The sequence below is a fragment of the Anabrus simplex genome, chromosome 5 (assembly GCF_040414725.1).
Source record: "Anabrus simplex isolate iqAnaSimp1 chromosome 5, ASM4041472v1, whole genome shotgun sequence".
Taxonomy (NCBI): domain Eukaryota; kingdom Metazoa; phylum Arthropoda; class Insecta; order Orthoptera; family Tettigoniidae; genus Anabrus; species Anabrus simplex.
This window is the reverse complement of record NC_090269.1, coordinates 135,915,089-135,930,348: the sequence shown is the minus strand read 5'-3', so window position 1 is coordinate 135,930,348 and position 15,260 is coordinate 135,915,089. Positions and strand designations below refer to the sequence as shown.

At 38.6% G+C, this 15,260-nt stretch overlaps 1 protein-coding gene across 3 annotated transcripts in view; it reads right to left on the bottom strand.

Annotated features, from left to right (window-relative positions):
- The window catches only part of Sse (separase), a 330,246-nt gene that overhangs the window by 79,102 nt on the left and 235,884 nt on the right, over nt 1-15,260 (bottom strand). For all 3 annotated transcript variants that reach the window (XM_067148330.2, XM_067148331.2, XM_067148332.2), the window contains exon 8: nt 10,465-10,561. In XM_067148330.2, the coding sequence (XP_067004431.2) occupies nt 10,465-10,561 (97 nt within the window). The remainder of the gene's footprint in view (nt 1-10,464; nt 10,562-15,260) is intronic.

Below are 15,260 nucleotides of genomic sequence, written 5' to 3'. Positions count from 1 at the left end.
ATAAGGTCGAGCTCAGGTAGTCAACTTGAGAAGGAAAAGACAGTACAGGCGCTAATTAGCGAGACAGAAATACCATAGCATTTCAGTTGCCTGTTAAACATGAGTAACAATGGATTACTTCACGAAGCTGTAATGTTTGTAAATGATGTAAAATCACTTACAATAACTCTCTATAAAATACTAACATAGATAAAAATAAAGATATGTATGCTTATATTTAAGGTGGATGTTCTTTGCCGTTAAAATGTCCGATTTTTACGAACTTGTTTTAGCGGACACCTCTCGTAATGGACATTTTTCCTCGGAACCGACGGTGTCCGCAGAAGGGAGGTTCGACTGTACTTGCATCAGTAATAATAATAATAACTTAAATGTTTCCACCTTTTCAATACAATATATTCACAAATTTACAAAATTATACGGTACTAGTTTCGACCCAATACGGCTGATGATGACCCCTAGATGGGTCGAAACTAGTACCGTATAATTTTGTAAATTTGTGAATATATTGTATTGAAAAGGTGGAAACATTTAAGTTATTATTATTATTACTTATATATTGTTCAATACGGACCAAAAACATGAAATTCATAACCATCAATGTACTTGCATCCCTACTGGGAATTTCATAGAAGCCCAGAACAGGCGACGTTGCCAGATTTAGCTCAACGGTAGTGAAGAATTATAATTTTTCACCAATGTAAAATGGCACAGGATCTCATTCCCATCAATTATTGTTACAAGTAAAATATGTAATGCGAGTGGAATGTATTTTTTTTTAAGTCTGTTTGTAAAATACAATATGATGTTTTATTTTTATTGACCTAACCTGTACTGTATAATGTTGTAATATAGGCATTTGTAAATAGTAGAATTCTGTCTATAGTTCCCGGAAAGATCTAGAAAGTTACATAACTTTTGTACAGGGTGTGTTACTTTGTTGGTATGTGTTCTAGAAAGTGTGTTCTGTCTATTCTGGAAAAATACGACTTTCGCGATTATGCGAATTCTAGAATGTTAGTCAAAGTTCGCGATCGAAAGTAAGGTTGTGATTGGCGAGTCTAGGTGGCGATAGGGAACACGTGCACGCTGACTGGCTGCCTCCAAGGCCAGTAATTCCTATATATAGTGAGCGAGGCAGTGTTTGAATTAATTCTGTATCCTGAATTCTGTCGGTCTCGGTTTATCTGTCTCCGAGCTGCCTATCTGGTTGATGTCCCCCGGCTTCCGGGATGGCACTCTGCTCGGGTAAGCACTCTTGAATTCCGCTCCTGCTAAAATTTCCGTAATGTTCCGATTTGTTTTTCATACAGGAGTCTGCCCTAACCTCGCCTAGATTCACCAAATTAGTTACTTATGACGCCTTAGTTTTTCAGCTGGACTTACCTGTTCGTTTCCGAGGCATTCCCATTTCTTGTTTCACTAAAATATGTATATTGTAGTTTAGCATTATTTCCCTTGGGGGTTGCCTCTGGTAGTTCTGTATCACTTGAGGTACGCTAGATTTTGGATAACCTGTAAATTGCATTGTACTACTGCATTGGTAACTGGATGTACAGTTGATTTGTAATTTGAATTTACACTGCTACGAATAATCTATGTATATCACTGAACTTATAGCTCGTAACTTGGAATGTATTTGTAAAATTATCTTGTAAATAATATTTTTAAAAACTAAGGATCAAGGTGATTCTTTTCGGAATCCGCTATCTAAGCCATGTCCATGCCTTTGGTAGGTTCCCAGCCTTTTCATCTTCCCGGTTTGTTGTTCACTAGTTGGCCCTACTGATATTTCGTACATGTTTTGTTGGAGATCCGAGTAATGCCAGCTACTGTTTTTCCGAGTGTGTAGCGATTTCTTATATTGCGTATTGTACTCTTACCTCCCTCTTTTAACTGTGTTTGTGCCTTGTTGTGTGTTACCACTGTAGTAGAGGTAACAATTATGATAATCATAATCCGTTACCAACCCCAGCACAATAAAAGCACCCCTTTGCTTGTCCCTATATCACAGGTCTTCTCCATGTCCTATCCTTACCGTTCGCACGGCAAGAACCAGCCGAGACGAATGCTGTAACATTAATAACCCCCACCACCACCACCTATCGAAGCACCACTCGCTCATTAGTTCCTAATGATCGCTTGACAACATCCTACCCAAGAAAGCCATGAGCGTGTAAACAAATGACAGTCATTACACGTGTTTGAAAGTCTTGTCTCCAGGGCTAAAGTGTTGATGAGAGTTTAAATATTTACCTCTGTCATTCACAATTAAACACAGATAAAATGCTCACAAAGGAGTGAGCTGTATCTAGGAGATTGTTTTTACACTGTAATTACTGGATGGCAGGCAAACTTCTACTAGCCGACTCGCTTGACCTGGTTCGGTTTGTTCCAGCGCACAGTATGAACACTCATGTGATAAACTGGTTTGTTTTGCTTGCTCCGAGTCCACTCAGTTCTCTTCATTCCAAACGCACTTTTAGTGTGAATAGCCTGTTACAGTGTTTCAGACGAACAAATGGCTGCTCCTGCTCAAATATGCTACATAAGGTGTGCTCAAACCATCGATTCTGTCTTAATGTTTTTTTCTAACAAAGCGGTGCTCCCTTCATATTAATCAAAACATTCCTTGTCTTTGGTTAGGTTCTTGTATATTTAGTCCTAGTAAACAGCTGAACACAACCTGTTGTCCAATTATGAGGAATGCCTGTATTTAATTCTAGAAACCACAGAGGAAAAATAGACTGTTTTGGAGTAAGAATCTTCTTGTATTCCAGTATTTACAGTACTAGAGTTTTAGATGATTTTACTATCCACACAATCATTTTCACAAATTGATCTTTACCACATCAGGTTTTTCTTCATCTTGGAACCCCCAGTCAGGATCCTGAAGTATCAGGAATGTTTTGTATGTTATGTACTGCTTAAAGTTGAAAATACCTTAAATATCATCATGAATTTGGGACAGTAATGAATATCAAGTACTAGCAGTAAACCTGAACTGTACAACACTGAAGAGCGTTTCAATATTTACCTCTGTCATTCATCATTAATTCAACACAGATAAAAGGCTCACAAAGGAGCGAACTGTGAGCTGTATCCAGGAGACTGCTTGCCGTCCAGCATTTACAATATGGTTTCAGGAGTGGAAGATCTACAGCAGACCCAATCTTTAGCATGACACAGCTGATGGAAAAAGAACTGGGAATATGGAAAGGATCTGGTCACGACTTTCATAAATATAGTAAAGTCATATGATAGTGTACCCAGAGAGAAGGTTTGGAAAACCATGGTTAAAAAGAGACTGAAGAGAAATGTTAGAAATGGTGCAAGTAATGTCCAACAACTGTTTTAGAGTACTGACCCCAGATGGTAAGACAGAATGGTTTAGGAATAACACTGGACTAAGACAGGGGAGTGTGCTGTCACCTCTTGTTTATTATGGTTATGGACATATTGTAAAGGAAACAAAGGAAACCTACGGAGATAGAGATGATACAGCTATTTGCAGATGATGATGTGATTTGGGGAAAGAACAGATAAGAAGTGCAACGTCATCTAGATGTACTGAATGAAAAATTGAGAAGTACGGCATGAAAATCAGTACAGAGAAAAGAAAGATTCTGGTAATGTCGAGAGGGGAAAGGCAAGGAAAGGGCGCTGTGAAAAATGGAAATTGTGGACAGCCTTAAATACTTAGGAAGTGAATTAATGCAAAATGCTAGGATGGACATGGAGATTAGCAGGAGGATACAGCAGAGTAATGCATTCTACCAAAGTATAAGAAAACTTGTTTGGAGCAAAGAAGTGCCAAGGAAAAATAAAGAGATAATGTACAAAATGTACTATGTATCCATACTGTCTTATGCAACTTTCTTGACTAGCAGGCTAGAGAGTAGAATTCAAGCCAGTGAGATGAAATTCCTAAGTATGATACAAAAGACAAGGAAAGACAAAGCGAGAAATGAAGATGTTAGGAAGGAAGTTGGGATAGGAAAGCTAAATGGGAGAGTTGAAAAGAATAAACTGAAGTGGTTTGGACATGTAAAGAGGATGAAGGAGAATAGAATTACAAGACAGATGTTGGAAGCAAAATGTGAGGGCAAAAAAGCAAGAGGAAGACCTAGAACAAGATGGATTGAATCAATGAAGAGCAGCATAAGAAGACAAAATTTAGACTGGGATAAGATCGTGGAAGAGGAAAGGTGAAAGGAAAGAGGAAGATGGAGAAGTTTCAATCATAAACACCCCAACCCGGCAGGAGCTGGATAAGGGGAGATGATGATTATGATGAGCTCTGTAAATAAGTTCGCATGAGGTGCAGTCAACCCCTTTTTAGATAACTCATAAATTAACTTTAGAGCTGAGAAGTGATCTGAAGACCACCTGGACAACAAAAGTGGATTACATACTATGTAATGTTGCATAATTTTTTATACAGTAAAAGCCCATCATAGCGTGAATTCATAACTGCGAAATATTTACTTGCTATAGCGGATTGTCGTTATATCCGATTCTTCGTAAACACATTAAAATCGGTATGAAATGGCAATCAGTTTGTTCAAAACTTTGCATCTTCAGAGATTTCCATACTACGGCTTACTCGTTAGTCATTTTTCAAATTCTGAGACGCGAAGGCAGATGTTCCAATTCATTCTGAAAAATTGTGGTAGTATCACTCCAGTGGCTTCTGTGGCAAACGTTTCAGTTTTTTATTCAAACAGTCGCCTAACCTAACTTAACCTTACATGTATAATGCAAACATATTTCAACAACGAGCTAGAATAACAGAGGGGCTGTATGCCCGACACCAGCGCTCCCTGCGGAAGAAAGTTGATGAAGGGCAGCCATGTTAACGGTTGTCAAAATAAAGTGAGTTGGCGCGAGAAAATAATGTTGAGTAGACAGGGAGATTGTGCATGGCAATTAATTTCGTAAGTTTTAAGTAGTGAAAAGATAGACCCTCGTTTTTAAGAATGCCAGCCGTATTCTCAGCGTACGGCTGTACTAATCGGAGTAATAAAACGAAGGATGTATAGTATTTTAAGTATTACTGAATGATAGCCAAGATCACTTTTTATAATTTCTGTTTGTAATTAAACCCATTTTAATGCTTACACAGCGAAAGTACTGATAGCCACAGTAATTGTTTGTTGGATTATGTTTCAGATTTCCTTTAAAGAACAAGGAATTAACAGACGAAAAGAGATAAACGGTATCCCACTGAATACAGTCGCTCATGCTCTGTACATCGAGGATACGTACATGTATGAAACAAATGGCCAACGGCGATTACTGGCAAATGCCGTCCCAACCCTATTTAATTTTCCTTCACATTTACAAAGAAAATGGAGCGCCCACCGCCAGGGAAACGTAACCAAGAAAAGTCACCTATTTCGGTCAAACGTACACTAAGAATGGTAAATACAATATTTTACTGGTGTTTGTGAAATTATGCAGCCTTTATTGTAGATGTCAGTTGCATTGGTATTTAAAACTAGGCTACACTTCATAATGGACAACTTTCAAGGTTACCTTTCAGCTAGTAATCCCAGTATATGGTAATGGGAAAAAATGATGTCTCCTATATTATAATAAATAATTACATTAAACAATTATAGTGGCACAGTACTCATAGGCCGCCTCTGTGATGTAATGGTTAATGTGAGTAGTTGCCACACCTGGAGGCCTGGGTTCGATTCCCAGCTCTGCCACGAAATTTGAAAAGTAGTACGAGGGCTGGAACTGAGTCCACTCAGCCTCGGGAGGTCAACTGATTAGAGGTGGGTTCGACTCCCAATTGAGCCATTCTAGAAGTGGTTTTCCGTGGCTTGTCACTTCTCATTCAGGCAAATGCCGGGATGATACCTAACTTAAGGCCATGGCCGCTTCTTTCACTCTTCCTTATCTATCCCTTCCAATCTTCCCATCCTCCCACAAGGCCCTGTTCAGCATAGCAGGTGCAGCCGTCTGGGAGAGGTACGGGTCCTCCTTTCAAGTTTTATCTCCCGACCCAAAGTCTCAAGCTCTAGGAAAAGCCCTTGAGGCGGTAGAGGTGGAATCCCTTGCCGAGTCCGTGAAAAGAAAAAAAAAGAAAAAAAAAAACATCCCTGGAGGGTAAACAGATTAGAAAAGAAAGACAGTACTCATGGGGATGCAATACCTTTTAAAATGTGATCAGAATGAGGTTGTAACCTATTGTAAGTCGCTATGATTAAGATTTTTATTGTAATTTACGCTTAACCACAACAGCCAAGCAGGGTAACGCTCTTGTTCCGATTTGGAGGCCTATTCGTATGTCACTGTGCAACGATTTTAAACTACCCTACAACCAGATGATCGTGATGTTGGCCTCGTGCCGCAATATGATGAAGTGGCGGTATTCGCAGTCTATGATTTTTAATAAAGTTTTCGGCTAACAGTCTTTAATTATGCCCCACTGATTCTCAAATGCATATTTTCTACACTTTTCGCCATTCAGGACCCACGCACCCTTGCTTGTGTGACCACAGGAAACATGGCGGACGTTCATTCTATTAGCTTCACCCAGACAGTGCTTCCGCCTCTCTATGTTATTATTCTAGCTCGTATTTCAAGCACCAGTAGAGTAATTATAACCTTTTAGCTATAAATTTACATGGGAATACTCATTTCAAAGTCCCGATCATGTCGTATTAAATCTATATAAAAATACCTCACTTATTGCGGTAAATCACACCTTCAGGAAGAAATACATTAGCCTCAGGAAAGTTCAGTTTTGCTCTCCGGTTTTCACTGATGTTGCCGAATAACCCAGTAAGACCGATTGTGCTTGTATTTCACATTCCATTCAGAAGTTAAAAATTTATTCTGTGTTGAGTGATACAATGAAGAGTACCAAATATCTGTTGTGTGATAGACAACCTATGGATATGGAACATAATCGTGTGAAGTTGACTAGCGTGGTGAATATTTGTCTCTTGGTAGCCCGGTTGCAGATCCCAGCGGGGGGGGGGAAAACCACCCCGCGAACTTGCTTACCATTGAAGACAAAATTAAACTCCAGTTAGTGGACAGGCGTCCACATCTTTCATCGCCGGCGCGAATGTTGAAACTCGCACCTTTGAGTTTCTACTAGAGTCTATTGAACTGTTGTCACATTGATGATGGTGACTGAAGCCATTCTCTCGTACGTGGCCAAGTTTAACATCCAACCCACTAGTCCGAAATACAAGGCTTTAGCTGACATTTGTTTTAGAGAGAGTGTGATCTGCAATAATATGAGCTTATAATTTTAGGGCCCCAGTACAAATGTTTTTATATTTGTTGTCTAGTGTTTTACATGCCTTTTAATACACTTTTATTTAATGATCCCCAGTGGAAAAGGTTTTCGTATTTGTTCCCAGTGTCTTCAGCTCAAAAAATACAGAAGCTATTTAACTTCGATGGAATCAAAATTAGCTGCCAACCCGAAGGGTTTCTGGAATTTTGTAAACAACAAACTGAGGTCATCTCGACTGCCATCTACTATGCTTCACGACGGGAAAGAATTACAGGACAAGAGGAGCATCTTGGACAGTTTTGCGGATACCTTTGAAAAGTATCACTCACCTGCCGCACAGTGTAATCTAACCACTTCGTCCGTGTGTGATATAGGCCTAACTTCAATAGTGACCTCTCCAGCAGAGGTATCTTCAATTCTTGCATCTTTGGATACCTCCAAATCATTTGGTCCAGATGACGTACCCACAATAGTATTGAAAGAACGTGCATCTGAGCTAGGTAGGCCACTTAGCATCATAATGAATATGTCATTCTCGTCAGGGTATTTTCCATGTGAGTGGAAGAAAGGTTACATCGTACCAGTGTTCAAGAAAGGAGACAAAATGGTGTTTGATAACTATAGGCCTGTTGTGTTATTGTCCCTAATTTCCAAGGTGGCAGAATAGATCCTGTATAAGAGATTGTACAGTTCAGTTTCACAGTGTATTAATATAGCACAGCACAGTTTTGTACAGAAACGCTCGACCGTGTCCAATATGGCGGTGAATATAAATTTCATTTCAGAATCTCTAGATAGGAGGCAACAAGTGGATGTTGTTTACACGGACTTCTCCAAAGCCTTTGATTCAGTTCAACTTATCAAATTGTCAGCATATGGGATAGGAGGAAGTGCTTTGGAGTGGATTAGAAGCTATCTCACTAACAGGGTTTGCGTAGTAAAAGCTGATGGTATTACGTCAAAACCGTACCAACCTACTTCAGGTGTCCCCCGAGGCTCTTTACTGGGGCCTCTTTTCTTTGTCATATTCATAAATGATATAACATCAGTTATACAACACGTTAATTGCCTTCTCTATGCTGACGATCTAAAGATCTTTAAGGTGATCAATAGTGAGTTGGACTGCAAGTTGTTACAGTCTGACTTAAACCTCCTAACTAACCGGTGTAAAAAGTGGCTGCTTGGTTTGAATACTTCAAAATGCAACACAATTACATTTTCATGCAAGTTGGAACCAGTAAATTACCCTTACCATTTATGCAATTTCCAAATAGCTTGTGTGAATGAAATAAATGATCTTGGTGTGACACTTTCAAACTGCTACGGTCTTTCCTTCGAGAAATATTTAGACAAGATTTCTAGGAAAGGGTTCAAATTACTTGGCTTTCTGAAAAGAAACTGTGCCGAATTTGTTTCTCCTAGAACTCTAATAACTTTGTTTTGCACTCTAATCCGGCCATCGTTAGAATACGGTTGCGAGGTGTGGCTATCTTCTCAGCAGTATTTAATACAAAACTTGGAAAGAGTCCAAATAAGGTTCATGAAATGGATCAGCTACAAGGGTTTGGGTATTTCTCTTTCTTCGTCTGATTACGAGTCTTTTGCGAGACTATGAGCACGAGGACATTGCACTCACGCCGCAGATGTGGCAATGCCCTCTTTCTTTATAAGCGTCTGACGAATAGAGTGGATTGCTCAACATTACTGGAGCTCATCCCATTACATGTTCCTTGTCGCAATACTAGGCAAATGATATAGATGTTGATTCCCACAGGGAATCTGAAATACTTGTTCCGAATGAGTAAATTTATAATACCAATATAAATGGTCTGTTATTGGACATTATAAATTTTCCAGCTAACTCATTCCTGTTTGCCAACGTTTCGCCCCCGTGTGCTAGGCTGGGCTCATCAGTTGGTACCTAGCACACCTACCAAGACTCTGGCTAGTGCATACCGTGGAGGCCACTGCGCAGGCTAATTGTAGCCACCGGCAGTGCCAATGCACAGTGAGAGGCTGTTTCATTCACAAAAATTGATACCTGCTAGACCAGCAGATGATATAGATGTTGATTCCCGTAGGGAATCAAAAATATTTGTCCTGGGGCAGAACGCTAGCAACCAAGAACGAGTTAGCTGGAAAATTAACGTCCAATAACGGACCATTTATACTGGAATTATGAATTTACTCATTCGGAACAAATATTTCAGGTTCTACATCATTAACCACTGCTATCGGCCACATTATTTAAGCATTTATTAGATCAACATGTTCCTTTTCATTTGAAATTGAGTTTACACAACACCAGTCATGTTGCTAATCGACTCGGACATTGCCTCAGAGTTTGAATGCCGACAAAAGAGCTCAACTAGTACACACAGTGAGAAAACTATACTGAAGATCAGGCATCGTCAATCGAGAGCAAAATGCCTTCAGAGCCAGTTTGTTCCCTGCTCTCGAGAAACGAGAGCAGCTTAGCGAGCAAGTAGGGGAAGTGCACGATGTAGTACATGCTCAAGGCCAGTGACGTAAGTACAGTACGGCCACGGTATGCAACCCAACTGACTGCTGCTCTCTTGTCACGTGACAAACACCCGTCCTGAGCGGAGCAAATAACACCAGCTCCCTAGAGTAACTACGTGATGACATCTGCTGAAGATGATCGATCGCATTCAGTATATTAGCTGGAGTACATAAATATTGTTAATAGAAAAAATAATGCACGCTTAATCACTTGCAACAGTGATAGGGTTCTCTCTGTAACCGAAGGAAAATACACAATTTAATATAGGAAATTTCAAAGGACAGAAAAAAACTTGTTACAATGGAGTTCTCGCTATATACCGTACTCACTACAGCAGACTTCTGCTGTAGTGTGATCGCAGCCATGGGACTTCCAGTTTCATCTGGAAATTGAAATATAAGGATGTAATATTTCAATTCAAAACATCCCACATGAATTGACTGGGATTCAAAGTATTGCCTCCCTTTGTGAGAAGCCAGAAATTATGCCGCTTTGTCACTTGGATATCACACCCTCCACCTGGACAAGAGTGATTTAAACTGTTTGCTAATCACGTTAATATCGCACAAACATGGTGATACACATTCAGGTACAAGAGCCAGGTCATTAAATGATTAACTATTAAAAGGTAACAAACGTAATATAACAATTATTTTTCAAGATTTTTGAAACTAACCGTCATATAGGCCTTGCAGAATGTGAAGTGATGGTATCCGTGTAATTGGTTGTTCCGCAAGACAGTCAATTTTCTCCCAGGGAATGCTATCCAGTCTCTGAAAGGTAAAATTAGATGTAATGACAGGTGATTGGACACAGGAAATGGCTGTACACAGTGCAGTAAAATAATATAAATCTTCTGATAAATGGCTGTTTTCTAAGGTAAGGAAATTCTGATCATAGACTGACGAGCATAAAGTAACCTGGAAAGATATTTGTCCTAAACTTCTCAAATGGTACACAAACTAGGGGGAAAAATTTTCTGCTATGAACCATGTGTCACCAATACGACACAGACAGAGAATGGATGGGAAGGCACCACCAGACTTCACAGAATTCAAAAGTTCACGTTCTGTGGATAAAGTCGTGGTGATCGTGCTCAGGGAGAAGTACGAAGCATTGCTTGTGGATTTTATGGCGAGTATAACAATTAACTTAAGTGGTATGTGGACGCAGTAAAGAAGCTAAAAACACTAATTCACAGAATTCAATCCAAGTATAGAATCATTAACTCAACTAGGTTGGCCTGCTACAGTAAAAAAGTAGACTGTACTGCCAAAGACTCAACGCCGAGTATCTGGCAGGCAGGACTTAATTAACCTGACATCCCTCAGGGCAGGGGTGCTCAACATACAGCCCGTGGGTCAGACTTCGTGTGCAAAGGCATTTTGGGTGGCCCCCTGGCCAAGTTGATATATTGTGCTCAAGTTTCAGTTTATGTTTTTCGTAGATACCAGAAAACCTAGTTAATGAGGACTTTGTTGTAATTTATGGAGAAAGGAGATAAAAATCATAAGAAAAATCTGAATTATTCATAGTTTTCTTGACGTGATGTTTCTTTTACTGGGCTGTTGAAAAGTTCTAAGATGCATAATTATTCCCAACTCAAAATCAGGTAAGGATTAGACTTTCTCCATTAGTTTCTTGGAATTACAGCAGCAGACTTCCCTGGAGAGTGAAAGACCTGCTGCATTCCATGGGGGATTGATTATATAGGTACAGTTATCTTGTGACATCCACAGGAAATGGCCAGTTTACACCCAAAAGGTGCTTTGGGAGGTTCATTGTAGTTTACTACTTTAGTGTGAACTAACGTTCTTAAGAAATGATGAGTCGTTTTAATAAATTTTAAACGAAAATGTCTCTCTCCAAACGTAGAAAAATAGACTGAATGCCATGTTTCTAAAGAAAAATGAACTGATTACGATTTTTGTGTTGAGAACAATGGAAAAGTAATGTGATAGGCAAGGAAAATATTTCACTATTTAAAGAATACCACATCAGGTGGCATTATGATTCCAAGCACAGATTACATAATAAATACGATGGAGTATTATGGAAGGAAGAGACTTTGAATTTCATAAAAGGTCTCACCGCTCAAAAACAAATGTTCACGAAACATATTGAGGAAAATAAAGCTGCAGTCCATGCTAGTTACCGAGTTGCACATTTATTAGCCGCAAAAGGGAAAACATTTTCTGATGGGGAATTTGTAAATAGCTGTATACCGACTGTAATAGAAGAAAGGTGTCCTGAAAAGAAACTGATAAATTTAGTCACCTTATCGCGGAGCACATAGAAAAACAAAATTACGTGGGGCAAATTTGTGCTCAAAACTGCACGAAAAATCAACAGTATTCCAGTGCTTTTCGTTAGCTTTCGATGAAAATGACTACGTCCGTGATACAGCATATCTTTTAATCTTTTTAATACCAATATAAATGGATTTTTATTGGACATTATGAATTTTCCAGCTAACTCATTTCTGGTTGACAGCGTTTTGCCCGAATGTGCTAAGTTGGGCTCATCAGTCGGTAAATAGCACACCTACCAAGAAGCACAGCTAGTGCATACCGTGGAGATCATTGTATAGGCTCCTTGGAGCCACCGGCAGTGCCAATGCACAACAGGAGACTTTCTCTCATTACCAAAAATTGATGCCTGCCTGGCCATCAAATGATACAGATGCTGATTCCCATAGAGACCTTAAATATTTATCCCAAATGAGTAAAGTTATAACACCAATATAACTGGTCCATTATTGGACGATGGGACGATTGGGGAAGTGCTTGTATCTGTCACTGCTGATTTGGGGAACAGCAGTACTTGAAATACCTTACATGTCACTGTTAGCTTTCTCAGTGGATAGTCCCAAGTGTAAAGTTATGTGATCTTGCTTTAGAATTACATACCACAGAGGTATGCAATTTCAACTTGAAACAAAATGGTAGCACAAACTACGTTACTTCCAACACAGTTCAATCCTTAGATCTGTAATAAAAGTACGTCAAGTCAGACCTTCAGAGAATACAAGGATTAAAAAATCCATAACAAGATATACACAGAACTAACTCTCTCTGGTTTGTGTTGGCTATCCTGAGTGCTTACTATCGAAACAAAAGCAGCTTCATCAGATAGTAGTATTGCCTATGGAGATTGAAATAATATTGATTTTTACGGTGTTAATACCAGAAAACGTAAAAAGTGCTAATACTTGGAAAAGGAAAAAACAAAAGAAGAATAGAAATAGTTGCTAGTCATATGAAATTTGTAAGGGTGAGATAAAGCCAGCAAAATGTGTTGGACAAGACTGCAAGTGCATGCGGAAATGATTCAGTCATTTCTGAAGAAGCTAGAATGAGTTTTTCTTCATTTTTGGGATTTGAAAGAAAATGATATTCAAAATTGCACATGTTGCTGGTTGCATCAGTGTACAAGTGAAGCAATGTTCTGTTGAAAACCCATCAACAAGTAGGCGACCCATATCACTGATGATTGCCCCAATTTTTCTTCGTATTGTATGATCATATAATAAAGGTTGGTTACGAATTTAAGGGAAATTATTATCTATAGCTAGGTCTATGCAAAAGTAAATTTTCTTCAGTTTCTTATATACTTATTTTTCCAAGCACCTTTCAGTTTTAATACCGTTGTTTTTCTGCTTCTTCGTGCATGGGTCACTTAGGACCATTAAACGTAAGGAACTTCATATTTTTGTCCGTACTGAACTGAGATCACAATTAAATTAGAATCTAGCGGGTTCCACCTTTTCAATACAAAATACAATGTTGTTGGATGGTATTTACAACATTATTTATTACAGAACATGCTTCGGTGTACAATTTTTGACACCATCATCAGCTGCATAGAAAGTGTAAAAACTTGGCGATCTAAACAATGAAGAACATATTGTCATACTTAACTCCTTAATATCAATATATACAGACAATAGAATATTGCTATAGTTAAATCCTTAACATCTATATTTTGCTAGGTTAAAAATTCTAATATGTAACAAGAAAACTCTTGTAAGTCATAAATATAAAATTTCTCATCTGGTTGGTAAGTCTTCACATTCCTTAATTTCTGTGATTCTATACACTCGTAATGCTAAATTCAAATGCGATCTTAAGATTGAAGAATTAAAGTTAAATGGACTCCATATGATGTTAAAATATTCATTTCATGTATATATTAGCTGCTTTGTTGGATTAAAAGTTCGTTATATACAATATGATTGTTAAAACTAAGCCGTCTTGACTTTATTAGGTATAGAAACCTAGTATTTTTATTGCTGTATGTATAGTGGTTGGAACTGTAATTTAATTTGTCCTACAGTTGTTAGGCGGACATAGCTTCCCTGTTCAATGGAACCCTGTAATGATGAAACAATGTTAAAAGAAAAGCGAGACAATTGATAAAGAAAACTGATTGAATCTAACTGTTGATACGGCTGACTCACCTCTACAGCTGTGTACTTTGCGTGACAGCTGCAGCACAACGAAGTAGGGGCGACAAAGGGGATGTTTCTAGAACGTTGAACATTTAGGAGAGGGTCCGGGGGGCGTTGTGGACAAAGACAGTAGTACGCAAAGTTGTTACGTAGAGTTCGAAAGAAGTTCGAATTTTCTGGAATTTTTAGCTTGTTAAGTAATAGAATCAAACAATCAAATAATACCTTGGGTTTTTCCGAGATTTCATTCAGATTAAGGTTAGCGTTATAATATTGGTCTAGATGTATTAGACATGCTTCCGTAATGTCAAGCTTCTGTCCCTTAGCCAGTGTTTCCATGATCTCAAGGTCTTTATCTATTTCTGTGAATTTATGTTTGTACTCGTGGATATGCTGGCCTACCGCTGAGAATCTGATATTTTACAGCGTTAAGGTGTTCCTGATACCTGACATTAAAGCTACGTCCAGTTTGTCCTTTGTGTCCGCTCCCACAGTCTCTACATTCAAATCTATATACACCTGATTTAGAACATGGATTAACTTGGTTGAAAACTGAAGCATTATGTAAAGCTGCTGTACTTCTATTATGTCTTGAATGCGATCCTAATGTTACGTTTCTTGAAAATATTTGTAATTCTATACACATCTTTATTAAACGTGAAGGTTGCTATTTCCTTTGCTTCTGTTTTATCTTTCATCAGACTCGTATGAGGGCGATATTTGAATTTGCTTATTATTCGTTCTATAAAATTCCCTTTAAAACCGTTAGCTTTAGCCATAGCTCGAATGATGTTCAGTTCCTTGTCTAAGTTTCGTTTGGACATTGGTATGCTAAAAGCGCGATTCACCAAGCTGTTATAGGTCGCGCATTTGTGGGCTAAGGGGTGTATTGAATCATTTTGTATTGTAACTGCAGTATGTGTGGGTTTTCTGTAAATACTAAAAGAAAATGAAGAGGCGTGCCTATTGATATTTAAATCCAGATAATTAATGGATTTTTCTATTTCGGATTCTAAAGTAAA